This window comes from Cottoperca gobio, chromosome 11, assembly GCF_900634415.1.
Source record: "Cottoperca gobio chromosome 11, fCotGob3.1, whole genome shotgun sequence".
In the NCBI taxonomy this organism is placed as follows: domain Eukaryota; kingdom Metazoa; phylum Chordata; class Actinopteri; order Perciformes; family Bovichtidae; genus Cottoperca; species Cottoperca gobio.
The window spans coordinates 3,091,889-3,114,724 of NC_041365.1; the positions used below are offsets into that span (position 1 = coordinate 3,091,889).

Below are 22,836 nucleotides of genomic sequence, written 5' to 3' on the forward strand. Positions count from 1 at the left end.
AATTCTTAGCAACACAGTGAGAATGGTGTTTGCTCTCATTGACTAATTTAATTAACATTAACACAGGGAACTTCATTAGACTGTTTTCAGTTCATTAATGATATTAATCTGACTGGCCATGAGCACACAGAAAGATAAACAGCAACACATACACACTGACAGACACATGCTCTACTGCACTGTATACTCTCACATGCACAGATCAAAATCATTTAGAGTAACTTACGGGTTGCCATAGTCCCAGACAATGCACTGTGGATCTGATGTACCCTGCAAGATACAGGGGGGGGGGAAGGAGGGAGGGGGGGAGAAGATAAGCTGTTATTGCCAGTCGAGAGGATGAGTGAGAGAGGGAGGCAGAGCGAAGACAGAATAGCTCGTTGCAAGAGGAGAAAGAGTGATGCTGCATGGGCGATGGAGAGAGGTAAACAGACAATGAAAGAGAAGGATTGAGACAGACGGTGGGAGGGAGAGATGGAGAAAGAGTCATTGTCAGGGGACAGAGCAGCAAATAGATCCTGCTGCTGCAAAAAGAGAGAAGGTGTGTGAGCAATGAATTGAGAAGAGTTGGAGACAAAAAAAAAGCCATTTCATGGACAATAATACACAGCTAGTTGGGGTCATAAACATCCAGTAGTGAAAAAGCATTCAAATTCTTTACTTAGGTACAACCACAGTGTGAAGTAGTAAAGTAAAAGTAAACAACTATGAAGCAGTAAAATGTACTTTAAGTATAACAAGTACTTATAGTGATGAACTGGCCCCTTCAGAGTCTGTAAAGGCTCACCAAAGTCAAGTAAAGTACTTAATAAATTCTGCATCTCTAAACATATAATAAGTATACTATGAGGTGATTAAACACATTTTAAAACCAACAAAAAAAAATAAAGTCACAGAACCCCTCACGGCGGTCTAAACAAGGGTGATTTTCTATCCAGCTCACTCTTAATCCATCGAGTCGCTGGAGCCAAAAGACAATCGTTTGGAGTCGAGAGTCTGGTGAATCATTTGGTCATCAAAGATCAGGCACGCGTGCTGGAAGAGGAAGACTCCCGATGACTCAATCAGTGAGTCAATCACAGGATCGATGACTTTAACTGACTCATCACAACTTGTTCCACTGGTGATCCTCAGTGATCTCAGCATCGATTTGTTTTTAAAGAATTGTCTGTGCCCTTTGGACGTGCACGCGTCGTTCGGTATATGGATTGGATTGCGATTGGTTGTAGGTGAAGTTTGTGGGTGTCATGTCTGGATTCTGTACTTACATATGTTCCTCAATCAAAAGCATTATAAGTCTGAAACTGGTACAAAGAACTGTCTGAGTGAAACAGCTGACAGATACACTTTCTAGGTCCTTTGTCAGGACTCTTAACGACATAGGGAACCCACAATCGAGATGCCATTCTTCCACTGATGCAGAGGAAAATGGATCCCTCTCTGTACCAGTCTGTTGGTCCTCCCTGAGTCCTGCATTAAGCCCTTTGCCTTTGAGCTCCCCCTTATGGTAAAGGGAATTATAGCAGTAATTCCACAGCCACACTTTTCTGTCCAATATGAAAAGGATGATGTTCACGAAAAGCAGACTTACCACAGTGTGAAAAAAATTAGAAGAATGACCTGTACTTGTGTGAAGAGCTAACTGAAGGTTTTCTCAATATCGACAGTGTTTTAAATGAGCAAAAAAGGGAGAGAATGAGGTGATGCACAGTCGCGTCCGCACTATGATGATTTATTTCTCTAAAGGCAAGGTCACCTCTCCTGCTCTAGTTCATAACCAATCTCCCATGAAACAGTGAATCCTGGGGTATCTGCATGGCTGGACTTGAGAGGACGGGATGATGCAAGGTTTATATACACAGGATCAGAGGCATGGCGACACAGATTGATGGATGACAGCGCTTTGTTCTGCCTTGCACGCAGACCGCCGCCGTCAACGACATTAGATGTCCCAGGGCATGCATTAGCGTGGCGGCCTCTGCTAGCGTTCAACTATCAATCAGCGAGCATCATGCCAGAACTGTCCGCTGCAGCGGGAGTGACATCCGTGTACTCCCACAATGTCTGCCTCCTCTTTAGCGCCGATAGGTTGCATAATGACAGCGTCTGCTCAACTGATGCCATTCGAAGCGAGAGATGCGTGTCTGATTTTAACAGCTGCACGGTAATAATGGTGTCTACCTTAATAGCTCTGTCCTTTTCTCTCAAAAGGAAAAGGCACTTTCTTCAAGGTATTCACATCTACATGTGGTATTCATTTGGCGATATAATGCATATTTGCTGGAGCTAATCAGATGAAATTAGTTACTTTTCCAGACCACACTGGTTCAGAGAGTCTTAAAAGCTTCCCACTTCATATTACAGATTAATGATTCAGAAAAATTAATAGAGTAACGTGGATGATGCTTTTCGACTGAATAAAGTTTACAGTGAAAAGACCAGAAACGGTAATGGGTGATTGTTTAGACACACACACACACACACACACACACACACACTGACAACAGGGAGATGTGTGAGGTGTCTGGAGCAGATGTCCTCTCAGTGAAGACATGACCGTGAACAGAGACCCCAACACTGCCCTTTGAGAGTGAAGCCTGAGGCAGCTGTTTCTACGGCACTGCTTCAGGAGTTTCTACACAGGCTGAGTTCAACATTTACTGCAGCTTGAGACCAGGACAGGACACTCTGCTCTCTTTTTCACTTCCATGCCTCTTGTGGTTGTAGTAGCTCAGCATCTTCTGCCTAATTAGGTTCAGGCCAAGCAAAGCTGAACATAGTGTAAGTTAACACTGCCTTTAAAGTACAATACTTATTCATTATTTATTAAGTAGTTCACTCAATGTAATACACTATGTTATTGTTTTTGTTGGTTACATCTTAGTACTATCCACATCCATCACATAAAAAACTACACCCAGCTGCATATTATCTTAGCTTAGCATAAAGACTGAAAACAAGGGGAAACAGTTACAGTAACTAGCTGGCAGCTGGCTCTGTCCGAGGATAAACTACAGAAGTGCTGGTAAACAGACATAGCTAGCTTAGCAAGACTAACCGGCTGCTGGCTATAGCTTTATACTTAAAATGAGCAGTGTGTAGGATTTAGTGGCATCTAACGATGAGGTTGCAGAAACCAACTAAGTACCCCTCCACTCACCGTTCCCTTTAGGGTGGGAGAACCTCCAGTGGCCTTCAGGTACTGTACAAATGTGAAAGACTCTCTTTAAAGCCCGAGTTTGGTTTGTTCATTCTGGGCTGATGTAGAAACATGAGAGAGCGACTCCGTGGGAGAGTACGTAAAGATACGAAGGGCTCATTTTAAGCTAACGAAAACACAGCGGTTCTTAGTTTGAGGTGATTATACACTAATGAAAATATAGTCATGAATATTATACCCGCATTACATTTCTGCCAATAAATCCCTCTAAATCCTAAACACTGCTCGTTGAACAAACAGACATGAGAGTGGAAGTGATCTTCTCATTTAGCTCTCGAAGAAACGTAATTAGTGTATTTAGGAAAAAAATTGAAAAACTGCTTTAATCCTAATAGTCCTTCAGTGCAATAATACAAATACAAACTATTTTGGTTATTAAAAAACATTGGTCTTTTATTTTGCTTTTAGGAGTTGCTAAAATCCTAATTAATTTCAAGTAATAATTATGGATATGAGCAGTGGTTGCATTTCAAATGAAACCAAATGAATATTATGCTAATCACTTGAATCCTCTGCAATGTCATTTCCTTTTTGTTATGGCGGAGATGTATTCATTTTCAAATGTATTATTACATTCATTTTTCTACATCTATTTAGTCCATTTTGTTTTCTCTTGAGAATCTTCAACATTTGGGGTACACTAAAGTAGTCAGAGTACCTCATAAAGCAGGATAAGAATGTCCTCAGATACGCATATGTGCATCCCAGCCCTGTACTGCACTGTGAGCAGGAGAAGAGTCTGTCCTCGGCGGTTAGTAGTCCAGAGCAGCCTGCTTGGATCAGTATTAAGACATCATCCTCTATACAGAGGGTGTACCTGCAGTACCTCTGCTTTGCCAAAAGCGTTAAAAAGCAGAATAATAAGGAGATAAAATATAGGGGCATATAAAGGAAAGGCATAATTATGTAATGAATCGTTGGTTTAAAGCAGGGACATGGAGTGGTGGAGGATGGAGGATGGAGCATGAATAAAAAGTATTTTTAATGAAACACTCAAGCCCTGGTTGGTGCAGTAAGCGACTGATTTCATAGGAAGATTTTAGTAAATGTACATATATATATATATATATATATATATATATATATATATATATATATATATATATATGTGTGTGTTTGTATCGTCTAAAGAGAAAAATTAAATATTCAAAACTGTGCCCACCTTTGCACAGAAGAATGGCTAATGAAACCAACATCTTATTGAGGTCGTGAAGAGTGCCTCTAATTAAACTTGCACTTAGTCCTTTCCACTGAAGACACCCCGCGAGTCGTTTCTAATAACCCACTGTAATATAAACTGAATAGGCACCGGGAGACGCTGCGATATAAGGAAGTCAAAAAGGTCTGCATTTATTCAGGCAATTCAACGAGCACTGTGGCGCTTTATAGCATGCGGCACTTTCTCTTTCATCTGAACTCATGGGTCAGCTGGGAGAAAAATAAATCCTTTACAGCCTTGAAACAAATTTATTTTCCTCGCTCAATATACAAGTATATAATAAAAAAAAATGCAAACCGTTGCGTTGGAAAGTGCCTTTTATGGAATATTTTACATTTTTGTTGCACTTAACATTTTGATGTTCCTGGCAAAATAAGTTGTTTTCTGGCAGTTAGATGGGTTGGGAAAGATTCAGTGGTGAAAATGTAAGAGTAATGCTCTCCACTCTCACATACTCTACTTTGAAATGATCTAGATCTTGAAGATGATCATGACCTGCCGGGTCGCATGATAACAGTGCAGCTCTATAAAAAATAAACAAAAATAAAACTTACATTAAAAAGTGGCGACAGCTCCACCACCACCATGGGTTTGCTGAGCTGCGGTTCCGGCCGTACTGTCACCGTCAGGATCTTGGAGTTGAGCACCGCAGGGGGGCTGCAAAGACACGCAAAGCCACACACAGCAGGCTGTTATTTCAAAACTGTGCTGCACATCTCCATCTCTCTGGTGAGTTGCTTTCTTGTGCTTGTTTGTCATACACAAAACACACATGTAAAAATCCAAACACGCTCAGAAACGGACACACACCCGGCGCCCTGCCGAGCTTTAGATGTTTTTTGAGTGTGTTTGCAAAAATAAATAGATAAATACATTTAAAAAACATAAAAATTAAAAGCTAATGAGAACGGGAGAAAGCCAGAGCCTAAGTGAAAAGGGAACACTGGACCTATTAGCATCCAGCTGAGCTACAGGGAGAAAAGGGTTTTAACAGATCCAGCTCATCCACATCCAAGAGCACTGACCTGAATAAAAGGGCCCAGGGCCAGGACAAACACCATATCTCAGTGGCCTTTTGACAACATCCTGATTCCTCCTCAACTTCTATTTTTTGCAAGTTCTATGTAAGTTTTAGGACCCCATTAGGCCCGCACCCATTCGAGGACCACCGTAGACTTCCAAAAATATACTGACAATGCAAAAGAAAGGGAAAAAACATCAAAGGAAATGTACTTTTTGGGAGATCCAAGACGTTGGTCTGATAACTAGGCAGACACAAGGAAAGCAAAGACGCAATCAGGACATCATGAGAGAAAACAGAAGTAGAATTGGAATTAGATGGAGAAAAGAATCGACAGAAGAAAAGGGCACAGAAATAGAAACGTAGTGAGAAGGAAAATTAAGAAGGGGAAAAAAAAAAGTTGTCGGTGAAAGTATTGACAAAAAGAGATGCAGAGAGGCAAAAAGAAAGGACGGGGAAAGGAGTAGAAGATGAGAAATGCTTGGAAAAATAAGAATAACAAGAGTGGATCACATGAGAAGTACTCACTTTGGTGCAGGTAAGATGGCGCCCAACGTCCTGTACAAGATGGCTCCGATGACATAGTACATTGGAAACTCTGACTCAGTCTCCATCTCTGAAACACAGGAACATGTGCGATGGATCAGCCCAAATAGCAGCCGTGGTTTTTCTAAAAAACATCTTAAAAATCAAATGTATCTATCCATCAATTGATGTATTCTGTATACCCATTGTTATCTTGTGCAAGGACAAGGGTTGAAGTTTGTTTTTGGGGAGAAGTACAGCTAAAGAAGTATGGAAACTAATACACTTTTCCAAGACTTTATAAACGGGTAAATGGGTCATTGCAGCAAATTGATATTTAAAATATCAACAAGAATACAACAACAACAAAGATGGAGGAAATGTTACTTTTATAAACAAAATGGCTTACACATTATCAAGCTTGACAATCTGACATTTTAATTAAAGGCTGGAGCGTTGTTTATTTTGCGATTGATTTGAGATGACCTGCACTTTTTTAAAGGGGGAATTTGATATAATTAAACTAAATGCAAACACATCTAGTAGTTGCTGAAGCAAACAAACACAGCTTTCACCTGTCTAATCAATCTGCAATTTCAACTTAATTTACATTTTCTCTTGAGCTGTGACTGACACATGCTCTGTTGACTACATCAAAAAAAATAATTGCATTGCCTGATGTGACAGCTACATATTCCATTGGAATAGACTTGTGCTTATAAATTGGAAATATTCCACTATTTCAGGTGCAAGATCCTGGTTTCACACTTGGAGACACTATTTATGTCAATTTGTTTGCCTTTTAACAGCTCACCTATTGCTGAGCAGAAGCCTAATTTCTAAAATAATCCTCTACCAAGCAATTAACTTGATTAAAATGATTTAAAAATTGTCCAAACCCTCTTTAGACAAGGTCTTTCTTTCCAATGTTCTCTTTTCCCCCTGTTTTAAAATCTGGTGTGGCCATTCTCTACCCAATTTTTCAACTTTTTCAACAACCCTTATTTACAATCCTTTGCCTTCCACTACTCCCTTCAGTCTTCTTTCACCAAAAAAGAGCAAGGGCTCCCAAGGAGACGTAGTGTCCCTCTGTAAATGTCACTTTGTCTCAAATGAGGGAGTCGAAAGGAAGCAGAGAGGGAAAGTAAGAGGGGAAGAGTTCATGTTGAGAGACGCCACTCCCTCCTTTGCCCTTTCAGGCTGAGAGAAACAACGGAAGAGCATTGGCACAGAGAGCGGGAGAGGAAGAGACAGAGGGGGCTGATGGTATCAGACATACTGTGTGACTCATCCAAAATCTGTCTGCCTGCTGCCTAAGAGGTAATACTCAGGAAGAGAGATAGCTACGCAAGACATACGAGGAGCAAAAGAGGAAAAGACAAAAAGATCTCGACAGTGGGAAAAAAAGCAATTGTGTGACTGCGAGGAGGCAAAAAACTGATCAAAGTCAGCATGAGAAAGACTGCGAGTGTGATGGATACTAATTGGACAGTGTCTGCAAAGGCATGCAAATGAGAAAGTCAGTGTATTGTGGGTAAATGGTAAATCACTGTGTGATGGTGTGGCACTCCTACGCCTAAGAGGATGATTAATACCACAAAGCACTCAATCACAAAACTCTAATTTCCCAGGAACAGACTTTTGGTCACTGTTCGCTCGCTGAACATCTAATGATTGGTGGTCGGCTGTAATCCAGCAAAAATGGTAAACCACCAGTCACCTGCTGTGAACTTTAATATGCCATTCGTCATGAAAAGATATGCTCGAAGTTGATGCAAAGACATAATTTATGGTTTTAATCAAATATTGAAAGCCCCAACCAGACAGTTCCATGTGAGTTACTCTTTTCCTTCCTTCCTGCTTTCTTTTTTCTGGACGTTTGCTTTTTTCTAAATTTTTGTACACAGTGCAGAACATTTTAAGAAATGAGAGTAATGTAAAATAGCATTACTTGCAACGGGTTGAACAGACTGACAATGTTACCTTTTACCCTGTTACCCTTTTACGCAGATATTCCACATTCAGTTCCAGATATTCAGTTTTAACTAATTCTAATCTGGTCAAGCTGTTGATCTTTATCGAAATAGTTAGCCAATTTGAGAAACACACCCATACGCAGTGTTTGAGGGGAGATTAATAGCAAAATGTATGCCCCTTGCTGTTCCTGGCCCTTACTGAGAGAAGTTCCCGAACCTCGTCGTTCAGATGTTTGTTTTCTTACGGTTTCACGGTAGTCGCGATAGAAACGTCATCGACATGCGCACTCACTCGCCATGAATTCTCAAACAATGAGCCGCTCTATTCACACATGGGTTAAATCGGATATTACACAGACTTAGTACTCGGGAAATGGCAGGGTAAAGTCTGTTTGATGTCTTTACTGAATGATTCAGACATTTGCTTCTCCCATAAAGCTCCCCTGGGCAATGTCTAGATCATTTTAGGGTTGCAGTACATGTGTGAAAGGGGCTTTAGTCTAGTCTGCCTGACTGCCTCATTATCATTGATCCTTTATCTGACTGAGGTTTATGCAAGTTAGAATCTATGGCCCCCGAACATGGCTCTGAAATTCCAGTAGCCTTAGCCCATGGAGCAGTCAGACTTGTAAATGTGTATTTTTCTTGCCCTTCTCTCAGTCTCGCCTTGAAACTATAATATTCTCTAAACTATATAGATGTTAAAAATGAACAAATCCTCCATGCTTTTTTGCCAAAGAGAAGAGCAATAGCACTTGCATGTCTGTGTGTTAAGTGTGAAGCTGGAGTCAGGAAGGGATCGGCTTCATTTAGTGAAATAAGAAGCATTTTAGGTAAATGGGTGGCTCTGTCTGAAGTTCAAAAACATGCCTACCAACACCTCCAAAAGCTTACCAATTAAAACACAACTATCACACTGACACTTACACTATCAAACTGATGTATTATTGGTGCAGTGACTTCCTAAAGCCTTGTCCTGTAATAGTGAGGTTGCCAAAAGCCAAAATGTCATCCTGAGGCCTACAGTTCTATTTCTATAAGGATTGCATGAGATATGTATTACTCAGTAATTAGTTGGATGTACTGGTGGGTGTATCTTCAAACTTTGAAGAGAGCCAGGCTCTCTGTTTGGCTAGCTGCCCCTGCTTCCAGTTTTTAAACTGAGCTGGCTGCAGTTCTTTACTTAAATGCACATACACAAGAGTGCTGTCGAATTCCTATCTGATACACAACTTTTAGTTCAGCACCAATCGTTACATTTCCAGCACACTATCCAGGTGATAGTTTCAAACTCAGTGTCACAGTTAAAACTGCAAATAAGGAAGTCAGTCTTTAACACAATATTAGAGAGCAGAGCTCACGTGGTTTGCGTTCTTGCTCGAGTAATATTGCAAAGTTAACGGAGCATCACCGTGTGCATGTACAAGCAATGGCGTATTGAAATATGAAGTCATTACCGGATTGTATGTTTGGATGAATGTGTGTGCATGGCTGCAATCCAGAGCAAGTGCCTGCATGTGTGTTTGTGTGAAGAGAGAAAGCGGAGGGAGAGAGGGAGTTTGTCACTTCGAAAATCAGTGAAGAACAGTCCTAGTCTCTGCCCATTGAAGCGATTCATGAACCTATCAATAGGCTCCGTGTATGTGCAACTGTGTGCGCACGTGCACACACAAAGGTGCCGATGGGCCTTTATGAGCACACTTAAGCTGTCCATCTGAGATAGGCTTTCATTATGGGGTAAATGAACCAATCAAAGAGATAGCAATCAACTATAGACCTCAATTCATGGGCTGCCAATGGGAAGAGGCAGAGTTCCCGCAGGGGCAAAGAGTACTAATAACGCCCTAGCTCATAAGACGACATGCCGTTTGGATTAAACAATTTACCAAATAGCAAATGCTAAAGTGGAAATGGCATGTGCTGAATATCAGAGAAATGTGGTGCAGCCCATCGCTTTTATGACACTACAAGCACCGCGCAAGACAAAACATTGAGTGAAACAGAAAGGCCGGACAAATCAAGATTATAAAATATGACAACATTGCAATGCAGCAGCGATAAACAAGGTCTAGCTTCTGTGGACACTTTTCTCTCGAGTTGCAGCATAACATTCATCCTTTGAGATATATTTTAGCTGTTCCATAAAATCTGGGGGAAACAACTTCAACAAAGCATTTCACGGACAACTCATAAACAGGTTGCATAAAAGATAAATGGTTAGATGAGGGAAGAGTACAAAATAAGAACATTACGTCGTTCAGGATAAACAGACAGAGAGTAAGTGAGTCAAGGTCAGCTGCGATGAGGTCAGCATACAGGATGTCTTGAACGCCAATCAAAGAGAGTCTGTGTCATCAGAGCGAGTCAGAGGTCAGCCACAGCTCTGCTCTCTCGGCCCCCAGCCTCCCTGAACTTTAATTTGGGCATGGGGCGGGGTGCCAGACAGGAAGTCTGCCACTGTAATTTCCAGTGGGATGTGACCTTTGCTTTCGTCGGTAGTGGATCGCATCTGCCACAGTAATTCTCTTATCTAATAAAAAACACTTTTTTCCCACTCTTTTAATCCCTTTGTCTTCCCTGAACAACTTTAGCTCTTCTGATTCCTGGTGTCCTCTTTCTCTTTACACTCTCTTCCATCATTGGGAGTGGGTGTTTGGACAATCAATTTCCTCGTTTCTTGGCTTTAATTGAAAGCGCACGGAAAAAATTCACAGCAGTTAGCTTTCATGTGTTTCTAAAAGCGAAGAGACATCTTTCAAAACTGTATGATGACTTTATGCTTTCAAGGGGATGCGGCACACTTCCTCACAGATGAAAGACCAGCATCTTCTTGAGAAGCCCTCCAGGGCCTCTCTACAGTCCAAATCCTTCTCAGCATTACCCTTCCAACGTCATTGAAAAGCCTTCTATCTGCTTCCTTGAGACACTTTGAGTGTGGCAATTCACAATGGGATAACTTCTTGGTCTGACCTTGGCTGGAAAGAGGGTTGGAGGGTGGGGGTGATATCCTCATGTGTCCAAGATTCAAGACTGACCGTGAGGATAACAACTAGCAAAGATCCAAATCAAGGTTATGAGCTTAGAGCTCAAACCTGACTTAAGATGGACTTCTGGCTACTAATCGTGAAATCTGTTTGTTGTGCCTCGATTCTTCCGTCCAAATTATTGTTTCGAGAAAATCCCTTGAAACAAATATCGATCTCATGTTTTATGTACAATACATGGGATGACCGTCCAACACGGTGGTACAGATTGGTACCACAAAGTGTGAGAAAATCCCAGGTAGCCTGTCTTAGTTCTCCTACCTTCAGAGGGGGTGGTGAAGACCTCTTTAGGGATGTAGAGCTTGTCCTCTGCTGTTCTGGCCCAGTCCTTCATCCCTCTCCGGCCCTTCATGGGGAAGTTGATATCGCTGGAAACGGCTGAGACCGGCTCTCGCTGGACAGTTATCACTGGACAAACAAGAAATACCACAAACACTCACTGCAGTGCAAAAGATTGGGGCTTGAACAAAGAAAACTGGATAGTGGGGATAAGCAAAAGTCATGTTTAGTGTTAAAATTCATAAAAGAGGTCAGACATACAAAGAAAAAAAGTTACAAAAAAAGAACTTGACCGTGCTCGATCCACTTAATCCTGTAAAATATCCAAATAACTGAATTGTCAAGTGGCAGCAGTGTGTGACGCTTACTGAGGTTGTTGGTAACCACCAAGAAACTCTGGAAAGGCTTCTGGGATTCTCCAATGAGGTGAATGAAATCTTCTATTATCCTCATCAGCAAAGCAGCACCGGGAGCGACCTGTGGATGGAGGGGTGAAAAAGAAAGGTGAGCATCAATCTCAATGTCGCCATAATTATAATCCAAGGCAAACTTTCTGAGAGACATTTCTCATCCATTGAAACATGTTTATCCGTTGCATTATCTCGACCACCGAATGTGTTCAGGGGCGGTGAATTGTAACCAGGTGGGATATAATGTAATATTTGGCTGCTTGTTTATTGTGTCCAGATGGCAAGTAAACACACCTCGACTCAAGGGCATCAAGCAGGGTCACACACAAAAACACACAAATGTGCACGCATACACACCTGGTATAATTGATAGGTAGCCATTGAATATATTTAGGTGTGAATATATTATATTATATTGAATGTATTAGGATTATATTAGGTATTCAGGTGTGTTTTTTATGACTAATGAAAAGTTAATGTAGGATGTGGTCACATCCACATTGTAAATATATTAAGTAATGAATCACACACACACACACACACACACACACACACACACACACACACACACACAGTGTGGTACAGTCCTTTTGTCAGATATTATATCATATTAGTGTCAATGTCCTTGTTAGTTTTTATCATATTAAGTCTCATCCGCTATTTTTTATTTAGTCAAGTTTTAGTGGATTAAAAGTTTAGGCATTTTAGTATTATTTTATTTTAAGTATATTTTTATTCAATAAGAAATTTTGACATTTAAGTATTTTTTTGTCATTATATTATATTGAACAATTCAGTCAATCTAGTCTAGTGTAGTCTAACCAAAAGAAAACTCAACTCTCAAAATGTATGCATTATATTAATAGTACAACTGTCAGAATTGAGGACTGAGACAAGGACAGACAGAGATGGGCTGAGTGTTGCGTGCAGTGTGTGTGTATGTGTGTGTGTGTGTGTGTGTATGAGAGAGAGAGAGAGAGAGCTGAGAGAGCGAGAGAGCGAGAGAGCGAGAGAGCGAAGAGACTGAGAGAGCGAGAGAGCGAGAGAGAGAGCGAGAGAGCGAGAGAAAGGGGAAGAGAGAGAGAGAGAGCGAGAGAGCGAGAGAGAGAGAGAAAGGGGAAGAGAGAGAGAGAGAGAGAGAGAGAAAAAGAGAGAGAGAGAGAGAGAAAGGGGAAGAGAAGGTTGACGAGAATAGAGAGATTTTGGTAAAGTTTGACTTTTTAAACTACATAATGTCTCGTCTTTGTTTGGCAAACATATGTCGTCATAGTTTTTGTTAACAAATACATACACACACATAGAAGGCTTTACCTGGTGGGCGTCCTCCCATTTCTCTATATTGTCCATGTCCAACATGAGGCTGACTACCTGGAAGAGTTTCTAGACACAAGATGAAGATGTTGTCAATGCAGGCAGTCATTGTTCCTTATGTGTAGTTAACATGCACCTTCTAACCATTAGTAAAAAAAAAAAAAGTTGTATTTATTTGCACACACATAAGACTGCATAAAATCAGGGTAAGGAAAAAATAACCCGAAATACAGCAGTACTGCAGTTTCATTCTGTCAAGTCTAGCACAGTAGTCCTTTGTACATAGTACGTGCATATGTACATTGTACATATTGCAAAACATAAAACAATGTCTGTCAAGTGACAAGAGTATTTTGTTCTCTGAGCAGTGCAAAGAGAAAAATGCAGCTAAAAAAACAACAGAACAGAAACGGTGTAGCTGCAGTTCATTGTTATGCACAACCCGTGCAATAGAAAGTGGAGCTTCTACATTGAATACGTTGGCAGGTGCTGCGAGTGTATTTGTGTGCGTGTGGCCCGCACGTTCCGTTTGGTAACTTCCGGGGGCTACAAGAGAAGCATCAGTGGCTCTGCTTACCTGCACGTCGTCGGGAGCTGGGACGTAGGTTGCTCTTTTGAAGGTGTCCGTCACATTTCGCAGGATCTCCGTGGAAAAGAGAAGGTCGCCACTGTAGTAGCTCCTCCTCTGCAAGAGCTCCAGGAGAGTCCTTACGATCTGAGACATGCCCTCCCCAGCCAGGGTCCTCTGACCCTTCGCGAGATGCTCTCGTAACTATAGTGTGCAGAGAGAGACAGAAATTGAGAGAAGTTGATGGTTTCCCTTCTGCTTGTAACAGTCAAGAAGATACAATGCATGCCCATTGGCACTTACTGTATGTAGTACACGTGTTCTTATTCAAAATATGTAGCTGGTAAAATTGTGAAAAACAGAAAGAGCAAATAAACCAAAGATCATGTGGGGGGGGGGGGTTTCTCTAAGAAATCACAGGAATGTTTGGGATGTGAGCAGAGGGGGATGTTTCAAGACAGGAGAGTACAGTATACTGTATGTAAATGGTTGGATATCTGTACTTGTGCTTAAAATAGGCGAGCAAGCAGCACTCTCAGGCAGAAATTGGATCTCAACACTTCAGGGACAGAGATACAGAAAGGAAGACTGAGAGTGTATGTGAAATGCAGAGAGAGAGAGAGAGAGAGAGAGAGAGAGAGAGAGAGAGAGAGAGAGAGAGAGAGAGAGAGAGAGAGAGAGAGACTGGAAGAATGGAAGATAACTGCAATCACAGAAAATTAATTATTGACTCGTGGTGTTAATGAAAGGTTGCAACAGAAGCTAACAGTGCAATCAGCTCTGTGACGCATAGTCCCTGACCCCCATCTCCTTCCGCCATCATCGAGGAGATGAGAAAGGTTGAAGTTCACAGAGAAGGAAAACAGTCTGGCTGATGAACACATTCATTAGCTATATTCATTAATTGATAAGTGTGAGCACAAAGCTCTGGAAAAGCTAATTAGAGATACCGGCAAGCCTTGAGTACAGACACGCCGCTATTTTTGTGTTAACTTAAAACAAAAAAAGAAAGTTGAACAGAGGTACATGATGGGTGAGAAGGGGGCAATTGAGGCAGAAAATAACTTTTAAAAACAGATAGAGACAAAGGTGATACTGTAACTAACTGGCTCAAATCCAGAAGAACATACACATAATTTTTTTTGTCTTGCTTAAGAGTGTGAGTACTTATTTGTAAAAAGGAAACTTACAGATAAATGTAGATATCTATATTCAAGTGAGACGCATCTGGCGAAGCTCGGAGGACCCCAGAAAGCAACTCCATTATTGTCCAGCATGCAACGACGACTAGCAGATCCTACAAAGAAAGAAAAAGAGACAAATGTATACAATGGACGGATGAAACCTGTTCAAGGTTACTTTTAATATGGTGACCAACAGTCCTCGACTGTAAATACGACATTTTCATACTTAATATAAAAATATATTTTACTAGCAAAAGCACGTCACTTTCTTGCTTTCACATTTATCACACTATTAAAGCCAGAGTTAATATACAGCCAGTCTGTTTGATACATTTTAATAAGGGAAGTCCCAGCACATTTACAATATTGCCACTTTCATACTATAAACAAAAGGTCACATTTTGTGAATTTACCTATTTTTTTTCCTTGTTCTACAGTGTTTGGCAGCTCCCACCTGCTGGCTGTTTTTTTAACATGGCGGCCGGCAAATGAACTGGTGACGGCTGCCAACACACTTTCCCTAAGACAGAACCCCTTTCTCTAGCCAAATGAACATGCACTTACTGAACTGTGGTTCGGCCTTTTTATAGCATTAGAGTGACGTGAAATAACTGTAAAGTTTCACGGTTAATTAAATTTAGTCAGTACATTGATTTAGCCTACCTTAAATGTAATGTTCTTGAAGCTATAATATTTTACTGGCAGGCTACCTGATTCACGCTTTCTACGTGTTCTGATGCGGGAGCCAACGCCATAGTTAGAAAGATGTAAAAATAAAACATAGACATTCTGAACTACATCTGCTGTTGGCTAAAACGCTGAAGAAGAAAGAGTCAAAAAATAAATATAAAATCAAGGGTTCTTGTTTCATATTTTGGAAAATAAGAAAAGGAAAGGTCTGGCAGCCAGCTGCTTGAGGAACTCTTCAGTTTAGATTAACATTACTGCGATAAGTAATACACAAACACGGTTTGACTACATTCAAGCAGGACAAGTCTGCTGTACTAATTAAGGGTAGATGCTGGATAATGCATGAGTTGGAAATATGATAATAATAGCCTCTGTATACCAAAGCTTAAAATTGTAATACTATTTAGGGACAACGAATTTGATGAGCCTTAGACATGAATTCAGCATTTAGATCAATCCCAGTAGCTCATCTCATTTTCAAACACGGAGAGTAATTTAGGATATCCTGGTTATTTTATATATGTATATTTTTTTTTACATCATCTTATTTGGTACTAAAAAGATGATTGCTGTGCTGTTATTGTCTTTCCAACTTGACAGTCAAAACTGGGGAAGCATTAAATTAAGGTTTTAATTTGCTTGCAGTGTTTGTTGATTATGTACGAGTTTCTGTAGGTGTTTAACACCTATTGGAAGTTTTCTATTTTTCACTTCCTGTAGGTTTCCTGTTTATTAAGTTTGAGTTTATGTAAGCTATTTATGTCGTATCAGCTGTTAAGCTAACTAACGGGTGCTAACATACATTTGTTTGGCTAACAAACTTCTGTGGCCTCAGTCTACATTTCTTATAGATATTTAAAATGTATCTTCCCATAGGTCTTCTGTTCATTAAGTATGAGTTCCTATAGGTTTTTTCTTTCTCTTACTTTAGCTTTCACTGCTAATAAAGATGTGCTAACATACATTTAGCCTATGGGGCTAGCAAACTTACTCCTATTGGACATTGTTTATGCCTGTTAGATATTGTAAGATGGCCTCTTTTATGATCTGGCTACAGTTTGGGTAACTGTTGTATTGTGTAGTGTCACCGTTGATTTAAATATTGAACACTCTAAGCCAAACAGAATCACAAATTCAACAAAAGCCGTGTTTGAAATATGCTAACAGCTAACAGATTTTGGCTAAAGCATATCATGCGACTGACCAGTGGCGTTAGTTGGACACTTGTTGTAGACAGTTTCTCCAGCTGAGGCTCTCTTCCATGACATGGAGAGAAGGTGCTCTTCGTTACATATCTCATGAGGAGCTGTAGAGTTAAGACAGAAATGCATAGACAAAGTGAAGTCAAACCTTATTTGCGTAGCACATTTAAAAACAAACGAAGTTGACCAAAGTGCTGAAAAGGCAAAGAATACAATCGATACAACGCAATCAATAGAAGAAAACCATAAACATAATAATAATAAAAACAACTGCAGCACAACAGAAGATGAAGTCAAGCTCGACTCAATCTAATACCAATGAGAAGAGGTGTTTCTTCAGCAGCGACTTAAAGGATTGTGTAGCCTAAGATGCTTTTTTTATGATTAGGGGCATCCACTGCAAAGGCTTTTTTTGTGTATAGTTCTGGGAACATCCATGAGCATCTGATTCATTGACCTTAGTGCTCAAACTGGAGTATGAGGATGCAAGAGTTCTACTAGATAAGGTGGCGCCAGTCAATTAAATAGACAATGGGTTGCATTTTGAACTAGCTGCAGAGGACAAAGAGACAACTGTTCTACACCCATATACAAATAATTACAGTAGTCTCACAGAGCGGTAACAAGGCCTGAATAACTCTCCTGAGATCTTTGGGAGAGAGATAGGCCTTTACCTTGGCTAAAAATCAAAACTGAACAAAGCTAGTTTTTTACAACTGAATTGATTTCTTCATCAAATTTGAAGGATCTGTCAAACATAATGGCAAGACTCTTAACAAAGGATCAATTGTGAGGAGCTAAAAAGGCCAAGAAGACCAACAGAGTAATCCAATAGGTCAGGTCGTCCAAACATAACGATCTCCGTCCTTTTTTCATTAGCATTGAGAAAGTCCATCTAAGTTTGGATATCATTTAACTAGTTCAGCACTGCAATTAATAAGCAAATATATGTGTAAATCATCATCAAAACAATGAAAAGGAATGTTATGTTTCTTAAACAAGGACCCAAAGGGCAGCATATGAGATTAGAACAGGAGAGGGCCCAAAATGTTGCTTTGTGGGACCCCACAGGGAAGTGGGGCCTGAGCCGAAGAATATTCCCAGAGGTGAAACGAGGACGCTAAGAAAAGTGGAATGAACAGTGTAGCAGGCACACAGAAATAAAGAGAAATCACCATGCACACACTCCCACAGACACATACATAGCAGCACAAAAAGGGAGACAGAGCAGCACAAAAAAACAAGATTCAAATCAATGTTCTCCTGCAGCAGCTCCCAATCTTATTCCCTTGTACATTGCTCAGTGCTCTCTGTCAGTGTCACTGCCTCAGTACAGTATCTCATTCCCTCTTCATTTTACCCCCCATCTTTATTCATCTGTTTCCCCCCCTCCCCTCTCTTTCATAACCCTGATGAAAAAAAAATGGGGGAGAGGACTCTGAAGATATTCCGAGGGGGGCAGAAGAGTGTTGGCAGAGGCGATGCAGAAAGATGAAGAAGGACGGAGAGCAAAGAGCGAGAGAGACGCTGAAAGAGAGAAAATACGATATGATGTTCCCCCTGAAATGCGAACAGACAAGATCCTCGTCTTGTGTAAAAGATGCTCGGGAGCCACTCAAAACAAAGAGGTCAACGTGGAGGCTGCACTCAAAAGTTAATCATTTGTAGCCTGTTAAAGCTCAAAGCAAACACGTACACATGTGGCATTCAGGCTTGTACAGAACATACACATTCACACGTACACACAGCTACTGGCATGCTTATTAAACCACACAGTTTCCTACAGTGGCTGACACTCTGACATTGAATATATCTCCTTCTACCACGCAGAGAAACACAGAATGGGTGAAAGCAAACGAGCAAGATTAGTGCTATAAAAACAATGTTAAAGAGGAGAAATGTAAGGAGAAATGGAGTCTCTCTCAGGTTGGAGAGGATGAAAGGAAAGCACCACAAGGCACGGACATGCACAGTCAATGCATTCAAATTAAAAAAAACTTTATTGTTTATCACATAACAATAGTTAAAATCTTAGATTAGGGGCTCACAAACAACATAAAAACATAGAAGCCTTTGGCTGTGGTGCAATCCACTGGTAATCAGACAAATAGCCTGCTGAGCATGTGCAGATTGGACACAGATACACACTCTTTGTCTCAACAGGGACCCAGTAGGAGCATGCTGTGATATGCAGCCACACAAATGGCATGTTTTTAAGCATGAATAATAAGGACATAAACTAATGGGGTTCTCCCTTATTTTCTCTGCTCACACACACATTCAGAGTCACTGACCAGGGCACTTCTTCTCATTACAGGACCGGACCTCCTCTCCCGAGCCGTCGCAGGGGTAGCCCTCTGTTCCGGTGGCCTCACACATCCGGAAGCGACGCTGCCAACCCGAGTCACATGTCTTGCTGCAGAGGCTCCAGTGGTTCCAGCTGCCCCAGTTACCTCCACCTAGAACAGAAGCAAAGCACCGCCGGTGAAGATTTGGGGGAGGAGAGGAAGTTTGAGGGAACGAAAGCAGCATGTGAGGTAAAATATAAATGGGAGTTGTTGATGAATAGCCAATTTACGTTACAACTTTGAGGCAGAAATTTCTAAGCTTTTTAAATATTTTAGCGTGGTACCTAAATTAAGTCAATACAAGCCCATTCTGGGCCCCAGGCTCAATAAAACCCACACAGTCCCAACCCACAAATTGCTGGTATGTGGAATACAAATCAGAGAAAACCATACAGATGCCTTGAGATAAAGCATGTTTGCATAATAGCGAGAGTGTGAATACTAAGAATGTATCGGTACGCCTTACCACTGCAGGAAGGGTTGGTGCAGTCTCTGCTCTCCTGATGGGTGCCCTTACATTCAGCCCAGCCGTGCACCGACGCACTGCAGCGCCTTTGCCTCTGCTGGGTTCCCGTGTTACAAGTCACGCTGCATTTCAACCACGGCCCCCACTCCAACCACTGGCCCTCCACTGGACAGAGGGGAAGAGAGATGGAAGTGGACATGGAGAGACAGGGAAATGGACGAAAGTGGAAGGAAGAAGATTTTGATAGACGCGGGGAAATCAGGATAGATTGATCCAGATCGTTGAAGGATAGGAAAGCGGATGCATGGGACAAGAAAGGTGCAAAGGGAGAAAATAAAAAGAACAGAAAATGTGAGTGGGTTACAGGTAAACAGAATATAGGACAAATACATTACAGGGGCTATTTGGTTTTACATAAATAGCAACAAACAAACAGACTTCTTGGTCCTATGGATTTTAAATATATTCTAAATATCTGTTTTGAAATAGCTTATTACTATTCCTTTCATGCTTTGTTTTAAAGAGTTCACACAGAGTACAGAATGTTGGGTTTTCATTCAAAGTGTTATTAGAAAGAGGCGGCACATTTCAACTCTTGACTGTTTGTGCAGAAATAGATGAATAAAAGAATAACATAATTTCGACACAATCCAACACTGCCTGTCAGACGACGCATGAATATCAAATAGCTTAAGCAAAGCCTGACGACACGCACAGGTGTAATCAAAGCCCCCCACTGTCCCCTTTAATAAGGGAGTGTTGCTGTTGTAATTGAGTCGTCACATGAAAATAACCAAAATGAAAAACAATTCTGATAATCAAAAAAAGGGAGATTATTAATTTATAGTGTGCACAGCCAAAGATTTTTGGTATGTCATCAACTTCAAAGCTGGTAATAGTTGGAACATGTTTGATGATCTGTTTCAAAGAAAAGAACACTGCGTTCTGCTGAGGAAATGCACGAGAGCGGAAGAAAAACCTGCGACAAATAAACTCTCAGCTAATTCTTTTAAATCTTTCTTCACTTTTCTTGACACATTTTCTATTCCAACCCTTTGGTACAAAGAACTTCACACGAGAACCAATTACTGACCTGTGACCATGTCCATTTATATTTCAGAATACTGTTCAAGGGACTTAATATCGTATTGTTTTTGCGATTGTTAACCGTTGATAGTTTTTTTAACATTTGCCAAAACATTGTAGACCAAGAACTGGTTTTGAAAAAACACAAATCCTCACATCTTCTACAACACAAGCACGGTTGTTTTTCTAGTTCAGGGGTGCCAAACATGCGGCCCGTGGGCCAAAACCGGCCCGCCAGAGGGTCCATTCCGGCCCGCGGGATGACTTTACATAGTGTAAAAACTTGTTGTTTTGATCATAAAGTAAAAGCCTTTGTAGATACACTGTGATCTGTAAATTGTAACACACATGTGTAAATGATAAACTAATACTATTGTTGAAATTGCACCTTTTTTTCTTATAATGTTTTGTAAAAAGATTAAGTTTGAACATTTTCAGAATGTACTTTTTTGCACTAAAACACAGGGAAAAATGTGGAGTTGTCGTTATTTATAGGTTATTATGCTGTGATGTTACTGGTCCGGCCCACTTGAGTTCAAATTGTGCTGCATGTGGCCCCTGAACTAAAATGAGTTTGACACCCCTGCACTAGTTAGTTGCACTGAATAATCGCGTTACTTTCAAATAAATTGCTTGCACTTACTCTCCTATTGTCGCATAGACGCACATTCATAGATACAGCAAGGTATGATTTAATGAAATTAATTAAGTTAAGGCAAGTTAACATTTAATCACGTACATTTGAACAGGCTATGAAAAAGAGAGGAAACCTGCCGTCGGACTGTATAGCGGCATGTCTATTTGTCTCTATATTAACAAGAACTGCAAATCAAAGTGAGAACTGTTCCTTGTTTTAGGCTCAGAATGATATATTGAGGCACACCTTCCACACACACAGGGGCTTTAAGTAGCAGAGAAAGTGAAGTACAGTGCAGTAAATGTATTTGTCTGGTTCTCCCAAGTGGGAAGCCATTGCCAACTCTCCTTGGTAATGTGGTCAATCACGCTGTGTGTGGCTTGTACAGTGTTCCAACTAGCTGGGGCCAACACTGTTGGGGAGGACGTTCACAGAATGAGGTGTGAGCTAGAATTTAAGTGTGAACGTGACAAAAAAAACAAACAGCATATAGGAACGTAGCATGGGATCTCTCTCTCGGGAATCCTTTTTTTTTTTTTTTGCCAATGACAAAAACTATTAATTGGCCTGTAACTAAGACATCGTTAATAGCCAAGCATATGCAAGGATTCAAGACTGCAAGAAGAAAAAAAAAGGTAAGCATAAAGGCAACTTCCAGCCGGCTCTGTGCTTACACAGGAGCTTGTTTCAGTATTTGACATTAGCGCTAACAAGCTCAGATCAAATTAATTATTCATGTATGACATTTCTGCTGATTTTACTGTTAGTCTGTTGATTGTCTTCATATGTGATGCATCAGCTGTCATATTAACATTTACAGCTCTGCCTACATATGCATGCATTCGTGTTAGCGTGTGTCTACAAAGGAAATAAGCCGCTATTAGGAGAGAAAGGATGAACTCTACATGCTTTTAACACAGTGTAGAATAGATCGTATAGAGTATGCTGTATGACATAGTATACGGTCCAAGATCCAATCACTAAGACACACACACACACACACACACACACACACACACACACACACACACACACACACACACACACACACACACACGTATATACAGACAAGCATCAGAGCTCTGTTCTCTATGCATGGACGTTTTTGCCAAAAGGCCTATGCTGGTATTCATCATTTCAAAAGGACCATTTGCCTTTGAACTCCCAAAAGCACGCTGAAGCTGTTGTGATAGATTCACACACTCATACACAAACACATAAACCATATGAGGACACACATACAGAAATGTCCTTAAGGCCCTTGAAGGAAGAGCCTTGCTCCCAAACCCCCTATTTCCATCACTGTTCCCAAAACAGCATGGCAAAACATCCCGGAGGCCATACTTTAGATTACGACGTCTCCCTGTTCCTTCTTCTTTGAGGCATAACTTTGCAGCCTCTTTTGTATGGCAATGGGGACAGTTTTGTTTCATTTAAATATTAACCTTATAAAACCATTGCTTTGGAAACCCTAAAAACAAAATAGCAAACCAATAAAATGTTGTCAGTAGGGAGTGTACAACACAAAAGATCTCTAGTGCCAGCCGCATTCCCATAAATCAATGTATACATCATTTTCTAGGGGAAAATGATGTAGGATTCTTTACCTTAGCAATTATACATAAAAAAACACTTACCCTATAATAATTT

The 22,836-nt window shown here is 40.7% G+C and overlaps 1 protein-coding gene across 1 annotated transcript in view; it reads right to left on the minus strand.

Annotated features, from left to right (window-relative positions):
• adgrb2 (adhesion G protein-coupled receptor B2) overlaps positions 1–22,836 on the minus strand; it is a 196,611-nt gene that overhangs the window by 66,823 nt on the left and 106,952 nt on the right. Inside the window, 11 exon segments of the mRNA XM_029442629.1 lie at positions 227–270; positions 4,994–5,096; positions 5,989–6,076; positions 11,267–11,413; positions 11,653–11,761; positions 13,006–13,074; positions 13,583–13,777; positions 14,764–14,870; positions 16,652–16,753; positions 18,944–19,108; positions 19,464–19,628. Coding sequence (XP_029298489.1) covers positions 227–270; positions 4,994–5,096; positions 5,989–6,076; positions 11,267–11,413; positions 11,653–11,761; positions 13,006–13,074; positions 13,583–13,777; positions 14,764–14,870; positions 16,652–16,753; positions 18,944–19,108; positions 19,464–19,628 — 1,294 coding nt within the window.